General features: G+C 39.7%; 1 protein-coding gene across 1 annotated transcript in view; it reads left to right on the top strand.

Moving 5' to 3' along the window:
* Positions 1-17,587, top strand: part of LOC126090690 (prosaposin) — a 68,722-nt gene extending 51,135 nt beyond the window's left edge. The window contains exons 13-18 of the mRNA XM_049907005.1: positions 2,512-2,701; positions 2,837-2,988; positions 3,148-3,328; positions 11,254-11,393; positions 11,597-11,791; positions 17,276-17,587. Coding sequence (XP_049762962.1) covers positions 2,512-2,701; positions 2,837-2,988; positions 3,148-3,328; positions 11,254-11,393; positions 11,597-11,791; positions 17,276-17,332 — 915 coding nt within the window. The 3' untranslated portion in view covers positions 17,333-17,587. The remainder of the gene's footprint in view (positions 1-2,511; positions 2,702-2,836; positions 2,989-3,147; positions 3,329-11,253; positions 11,394-11,596; positions 11,792-17,275) is intronic.
* Positions 17,588-18,769: the final 1,182 nt, after the last annotated feature.

The following is an 18,769-nucleotide window of genomic DNA, read 5'->3' as shown; positions in this document are numbered from 1 at the left end:
AGAGAGAGAGAGAGAGAGAGAGAGAGAGAGATTCTCGTTGGGTGACCTCGAATTACATTGTTGCAATACACAATACTTTATTGTAATAATTGTTGTATTATTTTGAACAGTTTATTAAACTTTTGTAAATTTCATTGTTTTCTTTAGTCTCTGGTCCCATTTGAACATAATTTGCAGGTATACAGGTGCAAAATTGGACTCAGAGTTATGTGAATTCGACTGAACAGTTATTGCTTGGCCCCACCTATTGTGCAAGTCCATGGTATTACTGAAAAGGAAAACTATAAGTACAAAATAAATCTGAACATATAAATAAAGAAAGTTTAAAATTGGTGTATTTTATTCTCCTGACTTTTATAAGCTTCATGTACAGTCATGTTATGGCTGGGCTACAGCTACCGAATTGTATAACTGTACTTTACCGGCAGGAGGTAAAGAAAAGATATCATTAATTTGATGTGCTGAATATTTAGAAGAATGGCCAAAATAGATTGGTGAGTAGCAGCAGGGAGGATTTGCAGGTACATAGTAGCTATTGCATCAGAAAAGTGAGAATATTATAGTTTTCATGGATACAGAGAGTAATGACCAGTTATCGTGACACATTGTAGATATCCTTGACAGATTTTTGTGCATGCATGAGCAGGAGGGGAGATACTTGTACTGAGTAATAATTAGCATGTGCATGACAAGAAGGGCACCATTAAAGGTCACTCATTATGGACAATGTGTGCAGCAATATCGGGATTGGTAGTGGACAGTATTGTCGTTGGGTTAGTTGGTATATCATAAAACCCCATTCCATGTGGCTGACGTTCTATTACAGAGTTGCAACAAGCCAATAAAACCAAAGACAGGTGTGTCTTAACAGGTGTGGCAACAGCATGACTAATGTTCCAAAGCATTGTGGACATACAGTGCCAATAGTGGTGTATGCTAGCGACAGTGGTTTATCACTATTGAAGACTTCTACCAAAACCTTCTGATAGCCAAGTCGCAAGCATGTTAAAGATAAAAACAGATTACCAAAGTCTTCATAATAGAAAGAAATCACCTTTATTAATAATAAAGTATTGTTACTGAGGTTAGAGACATATAAAGAAAATTAATCCTTTCAGGTTGATGTTCAACTGCGAATTTAATTTTGGAGTGCATTTTATTCATTTAATCTACCCATTATTCACCCTTCCGTCTTAAGGACTGGTCACCTGCCTTTGTATGTCATGTAATTTTATCTTTATATCCAACAATGGAAAATCCAGGATGGACTGTAACAGTATCGTACTACTCACAATATAGCAGAAATGCTGAGTAGCAGATGGGAATCTGTATATTGTGATGCATATGGAAAATGTTTCTAAAAATATGTCAGCAAGCAGACCATTCACAGCTGCTACTTATCCCGAGACCATTATTTTGCATATAGATCTCAAAATTTAATAAGAGTTCTGTGAAAGAGGTAACTCCAGTAACATGACAAGTGTATAAATCAGCATGCCAGAACTTTTTGTGGCCTTCAATTTTGCAATCAAATTGTAAGTTATTAATGAAAGAAGTATTGAAATTGATAAACCTCACAGTCCTATTTCTGCATGATCCTTACAGTAAAGTTATTCAGTAAGACTAATTTAGCATTATGGTTAGAGGTTCAATTTACTGTAGCATAAGTTAGTTAAAGTCCATTATATGTATGAAATATCTGTCTTGAAGTATTCTAGTATGTAAATTTGACTTTTAGTTGAAAATAAGCAGCTCATAGAATGGTGTATTACTTTCAAAAATATTTCATAAAAATTTCCCTGTATCCAGTGTGAATTTGCTGTACTGTAACAGCAGAAAGAATTAAATTTTCTGATAGGGATCTAAAAACTATGTTTCTATCACTGTGGAATTACTTATTTGTATACTTTTGAGTTTATACTCATTGCAGTATAAATGACACAACTCTTTCTTTAATCCTATTGGATCTATATTGAATATATAATTAATTATTAATTTTTAGCTTTCTCAGGATCAAACTGCATCTGTGACCCAGATAAGATTAAAAATAGTTTTCATGGAACATTAGAAATTTTCGCAGAATCATGCTTTTGCTGTTGGTTACATATGTGACCAGTATGAGAAGTAGTTAGTGGCAGTTCTAAAGTTGATGAATAACTCATAATGCTCTTTCTGTTCGTGGGTTCAAATATCTCTTCAGTCTTCCTTAAACCAGCTGTGATGGTTGTAAGCATAAGATTGTAAAGCAAATTGAAATGGAGGTAGATAAATATAAACTCTAACATATTTTCTAATTCTCGGAATTTATGCACATAAAACGTATTATATTACTGTCGCACTAATTTTGCAATGAAAACGCAATGTTCGTAGAGCCATTGGTCACTTCAAATTTTCTGCTCGTATGATCAGACTAGTGCTTCTCCTGTTGTCTTCTCCCTGTAAAGTTTATGTAGAGATTTTTATTGCCAGTATGTCATTACAGACTTAAGGATTAAGCTTTTTTCTTTCCAGGCAAGCATTAAGCGTGCTTTGGATGGTTTGTGCACTAAACTTGCCAAGTCATTGGCTGCAGAGTGTGAAAAATTTGTTGAAGAGTATTCTGATCAATTGGTGGATATGTTAGTGGCTGATTTTACACCACAGGAAGTTTGTGCTTATTTGAAGCTGTGTGATCCTTCACCAAAGCCAGTGATTGATACTTGTAAGTTATTATTGTCCAGTAGTGAACTATTAATATTTCTTTGTTGTGTTACACATGTTGCTACATCTAAAACTTCATGCTATATGTACTAAGATATTTAAATATAATAATTGCAAAAATTGACATTAATTTCAGTGTCAAATGAGATTCCATCAGCCAGTCAACATCATTTAATGCCACAGGACATAATCCATAGTGAAATTCAAAAGTATCGTGGTGAAGCTTGTGTGATCTGTGAATTTGTCCTAACGAAGATACAAGAGCAATTGAAGGATAAGCCAACGGAGGTTGTATTTATTTGAATCATTATTTCTTTCATGTATGGTATCAATCTTTCAAGAATTGATTGCCTGTGTTGTTTTGTACTAATTATCCAGAAAATATAAAGGATGACAGATTCACATTTCAAAATCTAATCAGTTGCCTCTTGTCTCATTTTTTTTCAGGATGAGATAAAGGCAATAGTTCACGATATCTGTAACTATATGCCAAGAACAGTAGCAAAAGAATGCAATGACTTTGTTAATCAGTATGCTGATCTAGTAATTACATTGTTGTCAGAAACTATGGATCCTCAAGCAGTTTGCACTGCAATTAAACTCTGCAGCTCAAAAAGTTTGCTAAAAGGTAATAAAATTTAGTACCTTGTAACAATGTTTTGGTCTTTGTAGCTAGTAGAAAAATACCTGCTGATCTGTTGCCATGAATGTTCTACATTCTGGCACTAGTGTCTTACATGTAAAAGCGATCTCTGCATGCAGTTACTTTTATTGATCGTGGAGTCAGTGTCTACAGTTTTCGTGTAACCACCTTATGAATTGTTGTATTGGTTTTTGCATACGCCTTTTCATTCTCACAAATAATGTTTTAGATTTTATTTGTATTTTTTGATTTCTCTCATTTGACATCAAAGAGGCTGCTAAGATTTGAATTTGTTGTCATGCCTCCAAGATCTGGTTTCAAAATGTGTGGAAAAATTTTGAAATATTTTCTGCCAGAAAAAACGAGGTCTCTAATAACTCTAAATCAGTTACAGAAGGATGTATGACCAGTAAAGGGATATATGATCATTGACAGATAACTGTCAGATTGGTTTACCATAAAGTGACAGATAACATGCAGATTAGAAACATGCCTCCCATGATATTATGTAAAACAAAACTGCTATTTGTGATGATTAAAGAGTGGCACAGTAAGTAGTCGAGCATGATATGGGAAATCTTTGAAATATCTGCTCATCGAGGAACCCATCAGGGGCTCAGCATTAAATTGTGAGTATGGGCTTGGCGACCCTGCAGTGCCTGAGCTGGGGACTGGTAAGTGCCACCAGTCTTCTGTCTCCATAAGCTGTGGTCATACTTCAGTGACCGAACCTCAAGGTGCAATACATGCTGATGAGGCGAATGGCTGTTGAGGTAAATCAGTCTCTAGCCAACAACCTCTGGGACACCTGCCACCCCCAGTTGTACAAGGCTTGCTCAGGCATGCAGGGCTCTGCCTGGGTTGACAGTTGTTTCCGTAGTGTCTCGTGCGATCTCTATGGAACAGTTTCATCAAACTACTACTACTGACGGGACGGGTATACCGTCAGGCAGTACTTACATCCACTCCTCAAATAGAGCTAGTTTGGTCAGTCCTCCTGAAAAGAAGTCTCAGAGTCATAGTAACAGGGCATTAGTGTGCCATAACACTTTCATTGTAATCAGGGGAACCTTTGAGAGTATATCCGCTTTCTATATTCACAAGGCATTGGAAGGTATTGCTGGGTCCCTGAAAAGTGTCAAATGACTTTGTAATGGAACACTTTTAGTTAAATCTGCTAATTCCAACCAAGTATATAAGCTTCTAGGATGTAAGGCCTTAGGTGACTACCCAGTCAAGGCTGAGTTGCATAATACCCTCAACTTTAGTAAAGGTGTGGTTACCTGCTCCAATATAATGGAGGTGGACACCGCAGAGCTATGTGAAGAACGGAAAAATATGGGCGTCATCGAAGTGCAGAATTATATGAGGAGAGTAAAGGGCAAATTGGAAAAAGTCGGCAACATTTAGTCTAACACTTAGTACTTAAGAATTATCCGAATATATCCTTGCAGGCTATATCCGCCGTAAGGTTCGCCCATACTACTATGGGATGTAATGGGAAGGCTGCGTGTGGCAATTGTGGAGGCTCAGCTCAAGAGTCGGCCAATTCTTGTATCCTTCCTCCAAGATGTGTAAACTGCTCTGAGGATCACCCAGTGTGGTGCAGAAAGTGCGGGATGTACAACACGGGAAGGAAAATTCAGGAGTAGAGAATAGAGACACATACCCTACAGTGAAGCTAAAAAAGCTTTCAAAGCCATGCAACCACCAGTTTTTGCTACTTCTTTTGCATCAGCCCTTCAGACACAAATTGCTAAGTGTGATGCCTCCACACAAACTCAGACCACAGATTCAAGTATGAGCACATGCAGTTGCTGTCGTACCTGTGGGGGGGAAAAGTTCCACTTGCAACTGATGTCGTTTGGAAGCGGTCGGCAGTAGGCTTACCACCTAGGCCACATACCACTACCCAACATCAGAAGCCAGCTAAGCCATCCCCGCAACCGAGGCAACATGTCAGTAAAGAAAAAAATCCTTCGAAAAGTAGTTCTAAGTCCAAGAAAGTGGTAGTTAAACCTTTGGATAGGCGAGCTCGCTCCCTTTCTGATGGGGTACTATGCTCTTGAGGATATAGACTTGCAGTTGGAGGAACCAGAGAGCTAGGAACCGGTTGACGTTCCTCTTGACCTCCCCGGTAAATCACTGCCTCCAAGAGCGGAAGAAAACAACAACCATCGCTAACCTATAGCTTCCATAGGGACTTCAGTGTTGCATTGGGATTTGAATGGATATTGCTGACATTTGGAAGAATTGCAGCTACTGGTCCAGGAGAAACCTTTCTGCATCTGCTTACAAGAAACCCATCTTAGTCACAAACATACCTTTATTAAGGGGCTACCATGCATACAGGAAGGACAATACCACTGGAGACAGGGCTTAAGGTGGAGTAGCTATTTTTCTTGACGACAGATGCCACTCCTCTGCTGTCCCTCTTACCGCGACCATACAAGCAATTGCTGTGAAAGTTCTTGCACCCTGTAATTTTCAGTGTGTTGATTGTACATGCCGCCTAGTGATGCTTTGGATGTAGACGCACTGGCAAAACTCTTATGGGCACTCCCACACCCATTCCTCCGTGTCGGGGACTTCAATGCCCACAATGGGCTGTGGGGCTCGGCTACCACTTGCTCCACAGTCTGATGATTGAGCAACTCTTCCATTCTGATAAGGGAACCTCCCCATTGCACCCCCCTCAGATTTAGTTATAAGTTGGCACAGTGGATAGGCCTTGAAAAACTGAACACAGATCAATCTAGAAAACGGGAAGAAGTTGTGTGGAACTATGAAAAAATTAAGCAAAATATACAAACTGAGTAGTCCATGCGCAACATAGGCAACATTAAGGATAGTGTGAGCACAGGAGCGCTGTGGTCCCGTGGTTAGCGTGAGCAGCTGCGGAACAAGGGGTCCTTGGCCCAAGTCTTCCCTTGTGTGAAAAGTTTAATTTTTTATTTTCAGACAATTATTATCTGTCCATCAGTCCGTCCGATGCGAGGTAACTGCGTCGTAGTATGGGGACGCTACCTAAACAAACATCCAAACAAAACATACGTTTTGACAGAGCACAGGGAAAACTGTGCGACTGTGAAACTATTGCATTCATTTGTTGCAGTTTGTGTGACACTCTTATGTTTTCATCACTTTTTTGGGAGTGATTATCACATCCACAAGTAAACCTAAATCGAGCAAGGTAGAAGAATCTTTTTACCCACTCGCCAAGTGTACAAGTTAGGTGGGTCCACAACATATTCCTGTCATGTGACGCACATGCCGTCACCAGTGTCGTATAGAATATTATCAGGCATGTTTTCATGTAGAGGAATCGGTTGACCTATGACCTTGCGATCAAATGTTTTCAGTTCCCATTGGAGAGGCACGTCCTTTCATCTACTAATCGCACGGTTTTGCAGTGTGGCCACAAAACACAGACACAACTTATTACAGTGAACAGAGACGTCAATGAACGAACGGGAAGATCATAACTTTGTGAAAATAAACTTTTCGCTCAAGGGAAGACTTGAACCAAGGACCTCTCGTTTAGCAGCTGCTCACGCTAACCACGGGACAACGGCGCTCCTCAGCTCAAATTGTCCTTGATGTTGCCTATCTTGCGCATGGACTACTCAGTTTGTATATTTTGCTTATTTTCTTCATAGTTCCACACAACTTCTTCCTGTTTTCTCGATTGATCTGTGTTCAGTTTTTCAAGGCCTATCCACTGTGCCAACTTATAACTAAATCTGAGGGGGGTGCGATGGGGAGGTTCCCTTCTGAGAATATCTGCCTTCTGAATGCAGGTCAGATAACTCACTTTTCGACAACTACAGGGTCTTTTTCAGCCATTGGCCTTTGTTTTTGTTCCCCAGCTATTGCAGACTCAGTTCAGTGGAAAGTGGCTACTGACTTCCCTTCTACTGACCACTTCTCATTGTGGATCCGTCTGCCGACTAGGACAGTGGCCTACAGAAGACAAGCTAGACGCATGATACAAAGGGCAAATTGGTTACAGTACAGTTAACAGGCTATTTTTGAGTGAAAGGATTGTGCACAGGAGGCAGTGGCCCATATCACTGAGATCCAAAGGGCTGCCACAGAGACCATCCCCAGGTCTAGAGACCATCCCCAGGTCTAGTAACCATCCCAGACGACAGCCTGTACCTTGATGGAATGATGAGTGTCGATTGACAAGCAGGGCCAGACGAACAGCTCTGCTTAACTTCAAACACAGTCCAACTACAGACAATCTTCAGGTCTGTGAGAGCACATGCGAAGTGAGTGATCAGAGGACAGAAGAGGGCTTCCTTGAGGGAATTCACGACTTCCATTAATTGGTCCAGTTCCACTGCACAAGTTTGGGAATCAATAAAATGGATTTCAGGCAAGGGTAGTACACGTCCCATTATGATCTTGTCAAATAATGGGGTCTTGGTGGACATGCCAGAATACATGGCTCACATTTTAGCTGAATATTTCTTTACTATTACTACATCTTACAGACAAGCTCGCTGTGCAGGTATTCCGAAGGATTGAACCGCTGCCTTGTCTGGCTGCTAGAGTCCCGAGGTCACCTGAGCTGCTCCTGGTGTGGTTTCAGGTGCAACCTTTACACCCTTGGCAACTTAATTCTACTGGAGACGGCAATACAAGAGTCCTTCTTATGCCAAAACCATTTCATTTGTGTGTTTTTTGACCTTGAAAAAGCATGTGACACTAATTGGAGGAACAACATTCTTCGCTAACTTCATGAATGGGGACTAAGTGGACTCCCGCCGCTTCTGATGGAGTCCTTTCTTGAGGACCGGCATTTTCATTATCGCGTTGGTGATGCCATATCTGATTGCTGTGTTCAGGAGAATGGGATGCCCCAGGGCAGTGTCCTCAGTGTACATTGTTTGCCACTGCTATCAGTGGCATTTCCTCCACAGTCAGGAGCCCTGTCAAATGCTCTTTGTTTGTTGATGACTTTGCAATCTCCTACTCTTACTCTGATCTGACGATGATGAGGTTTTTGATTCTCACCAGAGAAAACTACAGGTGTCAATTTCAACCGTGCTTGTCAGTTTTAACCAACCAGTGCTCACAATGGGGGACAATATTTTACAGTTTTCAAGATACTGTGTGCTTTTTGGGTTTATTATTTGACTCTAAATTAACTTGGCTTCCACATGTGAAAGATCTAGGAACAAAGGGCTTCCAGTCATTGATTATTTAGAAATGCCTTGGCAGACAGGTCCAGCCTCCTGCAGTTTTATAGGGCATTTGTTTGATCACACTTAGATAACAGCAGCATGGTCTACAGATCGGGCCCGCCCTTCCTACCTCTGGATGTTAGATGCTGTCCACTGTGAGGGCATTCTGATATCGACTGGAGCCTTTCGGACCAGCCCAGTTCAGAGTCTGAGTGCAGAGGCTGGTGAACCACCACTCTGGATTTGGCAACGTATCCTTTTGGCTCAACAGGCACTGAAAATCTCAGTCATTGACATTTAGTTCAGTGGTCCAACACACCTTTGAACGACTGTTCCGGAATCGGCCCCAAGCGATGAAGCCATTTGGTATACGTGCTACAGACTGTCTCAAGGATCTGGGTATCTCGGGCATCAAAATACACACCCAGGAATGGAACACACTGCCGCCTTGGTGTGTTCTTAGGCCCAAAGTGATTTTAAGCTGGACATAGTACAAGATGATTTGTACTCCAGATTTTGTTTTAACTACTTTGTTTTTGTCTGTTTTAAGTACGTACCACAGTTTTATCATTATTTATACAGATGGATCCCAGCAGGACAATGCTCTCAGTAGTCTTGCTGTTTTCCTTGATAGGGTTTTTAAAGTGTGTCTTCCAGAACAATTTACAAATTATGACTCAGAGTTATAAGTCATTCTGATAGCACTGGAGAGGGTTCACAGACATCACCATACAAGGTTTCTTGTCTGTTCTCTCTCTTGGTGCACTGCAAGCACTTCACCAAATGCATCCAGTAGACCCACTGATTCAGCTCATCCATGACTCCTTACGATGGCAAGGAGGTGATCTTTTTCTGGGTACCTGGCACATTGGGATACAGGGAAACGACATGGCCGACAAAGCTGCCAAGGGAGCATGTTGTGATAGTGCTGTCCATCCGTTTGCACGCCATCATCTCATTTTCTGACAGATGCATCATGCCTCAGTGGGAGACTGAATAGTTGCAGGCAATTGACAGACAAGAAGTTGCGGTCACTCAAATCGACCACAAAGGCTTGGTAGACTTCATGTCAGTCTCACTGCTGAAAGGAGGTTTTGATTACCAGACTGCACATCAGGCATAGCCCTTTCATACATGGCTTCCTGCTCCAGCAGGAGGATCCACCACTGTGGGAAGTTTGTGGTGTGCGCTTTCAGTTCAGCATATTTTGGCTCATGTCTCCTGTATACTGATATTAGGGCAGCCCTCAGTCTCACTGGAGATTTGCTCAGCATCCTTGCAGATACTGATATCAGTGTTACAAGAGTGGTGAAATTTTGTGAACTGTCAGGCCTCATCCCTAGATTGTGAGGAGGGGCAGCAGACTTAATACATTATAAACTGCTCCACATGTGGGGACAGCCTTCATCTCCACCCATGAGATTTGCGTGCTGACTTTTCATCAGGGTGCTGATGACCAGGATGTAGAGTGCCCCCTCAACCCAAATCATCCATCCGTGTGTGTGTGTGTGTGTGTGTGTGTGTGTGTGTGTGTGTGTGTGTGTGTGTGTGTGTATTCTTAGGAAAAATAATAAAACTTAACACAAAGTGCAGGTCTCACCAGATGAAGTTACATAGCTCTTAAGATGATGAGCTCTCATTCAGTGAAATTAGGGGTCAAAATACCCGTCAGCCATCCATATTTTATCTGTTGGTTCATTATGGACAGTGGACATCAGCTTGTCAAGTAATTGTCAAAGTCAGTGAAATTCACCAGTAGCCATGTAACTTAACATGTTATTTTATTTTGAAGGTTACCAGTTTCAGCATTTCATTATGCCATCATCAGGCCCCATATGCACCTCTCCAAATGAACAAAAATGTGATACACAGCCATTTATTACTGAATGTCATGAATTCAATCACTTCACTAGTGCTTCAGTTGCCTTGAAGTATTCGAATGAAGCACTAGTGAAATAATTGAATTCGTGACATTCAGTGATTTATGGCCATATATCACATTTTCGTTCATTTGGAGAGGTGCATATGAGGCCTGATGATGGCATAATGAAATACTGAAACTAGTAGCCTTCAAAGTAAAGTAAAATAAAATAACGTCTTAAGTTAAACGACTGTTGGTTAATATAATTGACATTGACAGTCCAGATTTAAGTTCCCATGGTTTCACTAAATTAGCTTAGGTGAGTGCTGCAATAGTTGTTTTGAAATATGATGTGCAGATTTCCTTTTCCATCCTTGTTGAGTCTCACATGGTGTTCCAGCTGTGACCTAGTCCTTATATTCAGATTGAGCTTGTATTTTTCCTTAGTGAACATATGTCAGGTGTGTTGTGATCATTTGACTTTAGTGCTATTGAACATATTTGCAAATAGGTTACCACCTCTTGGACTATTTTAGAAGTGGAAATAGCTCTTCTCTGAATGACCGAATCTCAATTCTCTCTCTCTCTCTCTCTCTCTCTCTCTCTCTCTCTCTCTCTCTCTCTCTCTCACACACACACACACACACACACACACACACACACACACACACATATATATATATATATATATATGTCATTTTGTAAAACCACTTTTTATTTAGCCTTTCCTTCTATCTCACACTCTGCTGTATAAAGCACTTTTGCTATCAGTTTCTGAAGGAACCAGAAATTTAATCATGTTAAAATTTTTGGCCTACTCTCTCACTTAGTCTCTATTTGCATCTTGCATGTTACAGACACAGTGACTGACTGTGCTGTATGCGATGCAGCTGTAGGTGAACTTGAGAAACTTACTGCGGGACCATATGCTCAACGGAATGTTTCTGGATTTATAAAGAAAATTTGTGATTCAGTACCAGAAAACTACATGGAAAAGGTTGGCAATTTTTTTTTTCATTCAGTTACCAGTTTTTTGTGAGCACTAAAGTTTTAAGTTTTAACATTAACCTTAATAACATTGTCATTACTTTTTTGACTATTTTCTAACAGTGAATAATATTTATCTGTAAAGTAACAAACTTGAACATGCTTTGTTATTGATATTGACACCACCACCTCATATATCAAATTTGTTTACAGTGCAACCAGTTAGTAAAAGTTTATGGTCCAAGTATTGTCAACCTGAGTGAACAGAACAAGGAGTTTCATGAAATTTGTGAAATGATTGGTAAATGTCCAAGGGATAGACAAGTTACTCACTTGCTGGGTGGAGAAAGATGCACATGGGGCCCAAGCTACTGGTGCCAGTCAGAAGAGCATGCAACAGCTTGTGGGGTGAGTTTTAAACTGTGTAGCACAATGCACTTTGTACCATTGTACAATAGTCACCAGCACGCAATTTGGCTTACCTTGTATCTTTTTTATAAACTTGTAAATGAATGTAATTGTAAATAAATGTCTGATATTTTAACCTCAATCTTCTGTTTGGAATGGGAAAAAGTGCTCTCTAAGTAATACATGAATTTGTACTGATACCATGGATGTTGTTGTTGTTGTTGTTGTTGTTGTTGTTGTGGTCTTCAGTCCTGAGACTGGTTTGATGCAGCTCTCCATGCTACTCTATCCTGTGCAAGCTTCTTCATCTCCCAGTATCTACTGCAACCTACATCCTTCTGAATCTGCTTAGTGTATTCATCTCTTGGTCTCTCTCTACGATTTTTACCCTCCACACTGCCCTCCAATGCTAAATTTGTGATCCCTTGATGCCTCAAAACATGTCCTACCAACCGATCCCTTCTTCTAGTTAAGTTGTGCCACAAACTTCTCTTCTCCCCAATTCTATTCAATACCTCCTCATTAGTTACGTGATCTACCCACCTTATCTTCAGCATTCTTCTGTAGCACCACATTTCGAAAGCTTCTATTCTCTTCTTGTCCAAACTAGTTATCGTCCATGTTTCACTTCCATACATGGCTACAGTCCATACAAATACGTTCAGAAACGACTTCCTGACACTTAAATCTACACTCGATGTTAACAAATTCCTCTTCTTGAGAAACGCTTTCCTTGCCATTGCCATTCTACATTTTATATCCTCTCTACTTCGACCATCATCAGTTATTTTACTCCCTAAATAGCAAAACTCCTTTACTACTTTATGTGTCTCATTTCCTAATCTAATTCCCTCAGCATCACCAGACTTAATTTGACTACATTCCATTATCCTCGTTTTGCTTTTGTTGTTGTTCATCTTATATCCTCCTTTCAAGACACTGTCCATTCCGTTCAACTGCTCTTCCAAGTCCTTTGCTGTCTCTGACAGAATTACAATGTCATCGGCGAACCTCAAAGTTTTTACTTCTTCTCCATGAATTTTAATACCTACTCCGAATTTTTCTTTTGTTTCCTTTACTGCTTGCTCAATATACAGATTGAATAACATCGGGGAGAGGCTACAACCCTGTCTTACTCCTTTCCCAACCACTGCTTCCCTTTCATGCCCCTCGACTCTTATAATTGCCATCTGGTTTCTGTACAAACTGTAAATAGCCTTTCGCTCCCTGTATTTTACCCCTGCCACCTTCAGAATTTGAAAGAGAGTATTCCAGTTAACATTGTCAAAAGCTTTCTCTAAGTCTACAAATGCTAGAAACGTAGGTTTGCCTTTTCTTAATCTTTCTTCTAAGATAAGTCGTAAGGTCAGTATTGCCTCACGTGTTCCAACATTTCTACGGAATCCAAACTGATCTTCCCCGAGGTCGGCTTCTACCAGTTTTTCCATTCGCCTGTAAAGAATTCGCGTTAGTATTTTGCAGCTGTGACTTATTAAACTGATAGTTCGGTAATTTTCACATCTGTCAACACCTGCTTTCTTTGGGATTGGAATTATTATATTCTTCTTGAAGTCTGAGGGTATTTCGCCTGTCTCATACATCGTGCTCACCAGATGGTAGAGTTTTGTCATGACTGGCTCTCCCGAGGCCATCAGTAGTTCAAATGGAATGTTGTCTACTCCCGGGGCCTTGTTTCGACTCAGGTCTTTCAGTGCTCTGTCAAACTCTTCACGCAGTATCTTATCTCCCATTTCGTCTTCATCTACATCCTCTTCCATTTCCATAATATTGTCCTCAAGTACATCGCCCTTGTATAAACCCTCTATATACTCCTTCCACCTTTCTGCCTTCCCTTCTTTGCTTAGAACTGGGTTGCCATCTGAGCTCTTGATATTCATACAAGTGGTTCTCTTTTCTCCAAAGGTCTCTTTAATTTTCCTGTAGGCAGTATCTATCTTACCCCCTAGTGAGACAAGCCTCTACATCCTTACATTTGTCCTCTAGCCATCCCTGCTTAGCCATTTTGCACTTCCTGTCGATATCATTTTTGAGACGTTTGTATTCCTTTTTGCCTGCTTCATTTACTGCATTTTTATATTTTCTCCTTTCATCAATTAAATTCAATATTTCTTCTGTTACCCAAGGATTTCTATTAGCCCTCGTCTTTTTACCTACTTGATCCTCTGCTGCCTTCACTACTTCATCCCTCAAAGCTACCCATTCTTCTTCTACCGTATTTCTTTCCCCCATTCCTGTCAATTGTTCCCTTATGCTCTCCCTGAAACTCTCTACAACCTCTGGTTCTTTCAGTTTATCCAGGTCCCATCTCTTTAAATTCCCACCTTTTTGCAGTTTCTTTAGTTTCAATCTGCAGCTCATAACCAATAGATTGTGGTCAGAATCCACATCTGCCCCAGGAAATGTCTTACAATTTAAAACCTGGTTCCTAAATCTCTGTCTTACCATTATATAATCTATCTGATACCTTTTAGTATCTCCAGGATTCTTCCAGGTATACAACCTTCTTTTATGATTCTTGAACCAAGTGTTGGCTATGATTAAGTTATGCTCTGTGCAAAATTCTACAAGGCGGCTTCCTCTTTCATTCCTTCCCCCCAATCCATATTCACCTACTATGTTTCCTTCTCTCCCTTTTCCTACTGACGAATTCCACTCACCCATGACTATTAAATTTTCGTCTCCCTTCACTACCTGAATAATTTCTTTTATCTCGTCATACATTTCATCTATTTCATCATCATCTGCAGAGGTAGTTGGCATATAAACTTGTACTACTGTAGTAGGCATGTGCTTTGTGTCTATCTTGGCCACAATAATGCGTTCACTATGCTGTTTGTAGTAGCTAACCCACACTCCTATTTTTTTATTCATTATTAAACCTACTCCTGCATTACCCCTATTTGATTTTGTATTTATAACCCTGTAATCACCTGACCACAAGTCTTGTTCCTCCTGCCACCGAACTTCCCTAGTTCCCACTATATCTAACTTTAACCTATCCATTTCCCTTTTTAAATTTTCTAACCTACCTGCCCAATTAAGGGATCTGACATTCCACGCTCCGATCCGTAGAACGCCAGTTTTCTTTCTCCTGATAACGACGTCCTCCTGAGTAGTCCCCGCCCGGAGATCCGAATGGGGGACTATTTTACCTCCGGAATATTTTACCCGAGAGGACGTCATCATCATTTAATCATACAGTAGAGCTGCATGTCCTCGGGAAAAATTACGGCTGTAGTTTCCCCTTGCTTTCAGCCGTTCGCAGTACCAGCACAGCAAGGCCGTTTTGGTTAATGTTACAAGGCCAGATCAGTCAATCATCCAGACTGTTGCCCCTGCAACTACTGAAAAGGCTGCTGCCCCTCTTCAGGAACCACATGTTTGTCTGGCCTCTCAACAGATACCCCTCCGTTGTGGTTGCACCTACGGTACGGCCATCTGTATCGCTGAGGCACGCAAGCCTCCCCACCAACGGCAAGGTCCATGGTTCATGGGGGGATACCATGGATAAGAATGCAAATATGTAGTCCTGAAGGTTAATTGTTTATGTTCTGGTGTTTCACCAGCATAACACTCATCTAGAAGCTTTTAGGTGGTTACAGGAAATTTATAGCTCCATTGTTGCTTATGAGGCAGTGTTGCAGAATTTTAAGTTAAATGTGCTAAGGACAGTATGAACTGAAGGATGGATATCATGATGTCTAATACTGTAATAGTGAAGAATAAAGGATTAGTTACTTCGAAACTACGCAGCACATTAGGTCATTGAAAACACTGTAAGGGGCTGAGTCCTAATTTATCTCTATGTATGCACATTCCATAAAAGATATGTGTGGTGCTCCATTTTTTAAAATAGTCAAACTGATGGTCAAATTATAAACTGTCATGATACTACTTTAATCTACCCTTGGTCATTGGGAGGTAAACGTGGTAGAGATCATTTTTCATGTTAACATCTCCCTCCTCCTCCTCCTCCTGCCCCCCTCTCCCAAGAGTGCAGCAACTATTGAATTAAACCTAGTCTGTAATTATAATGTAATTGGATAGATACAGAATCTACTCACACCTGACCTGGGTTTCTTGGTGACTCTATCCCTTTTCCTGGACCTCTCCAGTCCTTTTCATTCACCCCTCTTTCTTCCCCTTCAACCATTCTGTCTGAAGGAGGAGCCACTGTCTCCAAAAGCTTGCATAAATAAAACCTTTCTTTCTATATGCATAGCTTGCATAAATAAAACCTTTCTTTCTATATGCATATTCTCCTGCCACCGCTTTCTGAGTAGATTATTTATCTAGCCAATTAAAATATATTGTCAAATACTGATTATTTTCATTGTTACAATCTATAATTAGGCACATGGTAGCATAAATCACAGATTTCAGAACTAATGATTCAGAAAACCTGCAAGTATTAGGGACTTGGAGTGATAAAAATTTTGTTGCAGGAAAATATTTGATATTGTTATATGAAATTCTCCATGGGTTCAAGTCGACGAATTTTGAAACAAATTAAGATCATCATTTGAAAAAAATATAACCTTCTGTCTGCATAAAAACATCAGCTTCTATCAAAATATGTATTCCGCAGGAGTAAGACTGTGAAAGAGACTTCCCCGTTTAGATTTAACTTTGTAGTTGAGAATCAGTGATTCTATGCTGGTTATATCAGTCTTATAATCATTACTTTATATTAAAAACAGATGTTTTGAGTTTAGAATAAATTTGAATAAGGGATCTTATGGATTTTAGTACTCTGCCTTGGAATCCACTTTAAACATTTTTGGAGGTGATCAAGCATGTCATAACTGATTTAATATGCAGTAAACATGATTTTTGCAACTCTTTCATCAACACTTCGTATAATTACATAGAATAATGAGCAACAGGACAAGGGTGTTTTGCCTGATATAAACTTGTCAATCTATGCACGCAGAACCTAGTATATGTTTGTTAGTATCACACCTCTGGTTAAAAAAAATCTTACCACTGAATGATAGTGGTCTGGCTTGTCAAGAACATCCTCCCAGAAACCGTTTGAAAGAGAATTCTTGGTCAACAGTTTGAATAAGGGAAAGAAAATGTTAATATGCAGTAAATACTGTAAAGCATTAATTTCAAATTTAAACAGTTGTTCACCAGAGATGGCAGTTGCACACTATAACCTTAATGCTTCGTAATAGCAAAGAGATTCAAGAACTAATTCAATGCAATAGATGAGAAAATATCTCTAAAATGATTAGACTATTAAAAGTAATGAGTGTGAGAGCCATTTTTAAATAAAGTATCATCTCCATTTAAAAAAAAACTTAAGAATAAAATAATGTAATTGAAATGTTAATTTTTAATGTTCATGAATTTCATCTAAAGAAAATAGTTTTGAAAATTTAGAACATATTTCATGGTTTTATTTTCTGTTCTTATTTTTTAGTAGAAAATGATTAATGATTATTTGTTCTGTTTCAGGCCAAGTTACATTGCCAAGAAAATGTGTGGAATAGTGACACCCCTGTTACAAACTAGAGATTCCTTTTATGTGATTAAAGGTTGAAAGTTTCCTAATTAAAAGTTTTTAGTGAATAACTATGTTCAATGAATGTAATAGAAGTAAAATGACAAATAAGACTTAATTTTCGAGCCTGTGTAGTAACCATGACATATTGTCATGTTGTCACATCTGTACCATTTCCAGTCATTTGTAAACTGTAAGATGTTTTAATATTGTTGATTTCTGTTGAAATGTAAAACTAACTCAATAAATTCAAACTTCCTATTCTATCGGTTGTGAGCACTGTTACTTTGTGGTACTACCCTTTCATCCTCAGTTTCCAGTTGCCTGATCTTTCAGAGCATAAGTATAAAGACTCGTGTACTTTCTTATTTGTAACTGAGCAGGTATTTTGTCATCAGCAGTACTTTTTACTGCAAGTAAGGGATGGGAAAACTATAAAAGATGGACAGTGCCTCTTTTACTATGTATTACTGACAAATGCTGCCATTATACCTACCACTGGGATAAATGCTAGTTCTTGGCTTTCCCACATATGCAACTGGAATGCTCATTAAATTCATCATAGTTCCATTGTAAATAAAATAAACCAGTAAAACTGTCAATAATGAAAATTAACTGCTAACCAACAGGAATATAACTTCATTTCACATGGAAATACAAGACTGGTGGAAAGCTTTCCACAACATGTGAGTAAAGAGAATGGGGGGGGGGGGGGGTAATAATGCATACACAAAATGAAGACTGTCATGCATGTTGTCACAAGTTGGATTGTGATTAAGCACAGAGACATCGTGCAGATTTACAGTTTCTCTTCCAGAGGTGAAGTATGTTATATATGCTGTGTAGCATATTTTATAAACCTGTGGTTTAAGTATAGGAACCTTACCAGCAAAATATATGTGCAATTCTTATTTTTCACAGGACCATTAAAAATCACAATTAGGTTTAAGGGTGAGGCAACTAAGATTGATGGTTCAAACCTGCATCCGGCCATCCAGATTTAGGTTTTCTGTAATTTCCCTAATCTCTTCAGGCAAATGCTGGGATGGTCCCTTTGAAAGGGCACGGCCGATTTCCTTTCCCATCCTTCTCTAATCAAAGCTTGCACTCCGTCTCTAATGACCTCACTGTCAATGGGATGGTAAACACTAATCTCCTCCTCCTCCTCCTCCTCCTCCTCCTCCTCCTCCTCAAAGGTTGACCATCTGACATACAGCCAGTTGCTGTTTTCGCCATGTAGTAGTAGACAATGTGGTGAATTTTGTGATGGAAGTGAGTAATTTGTAATGTGTTTTAGCTGCTGAACTACACCGCGTCTTTGCGTAACTTAAGACTGTCTTGTGACATTGGAAAGTGTTTCCTGAGAGGACTTAAACGTATTGTACGAGATGCATGATCAAATAGTACCTAGGTAAGGGCTGCAAATCGCTGTCCTGCCATCAATCAAA

Source organism: Schistocerca cancellata, chromosome 1 (assembly GCF_023864275.1).
Source record: "Schistocerca cancellata isolate TAMUIC-IGC-003103 chromosome 1, iqSchCanc2.1, whole genome shotgun sequence".
Classification (NCBI taxonomy): domain Eukaryota; kingdom Metazoa; phylum Arthropoda; class Insecta; order Orthoptera; family Acrididae; genus Schistocerca; species Schistocerca cancellata.
The sequence above is the reverse complement of the archived record's forward strand: the minus strand, read 5'-3'. Positions and strand labels throughout refer to the sequence as shown.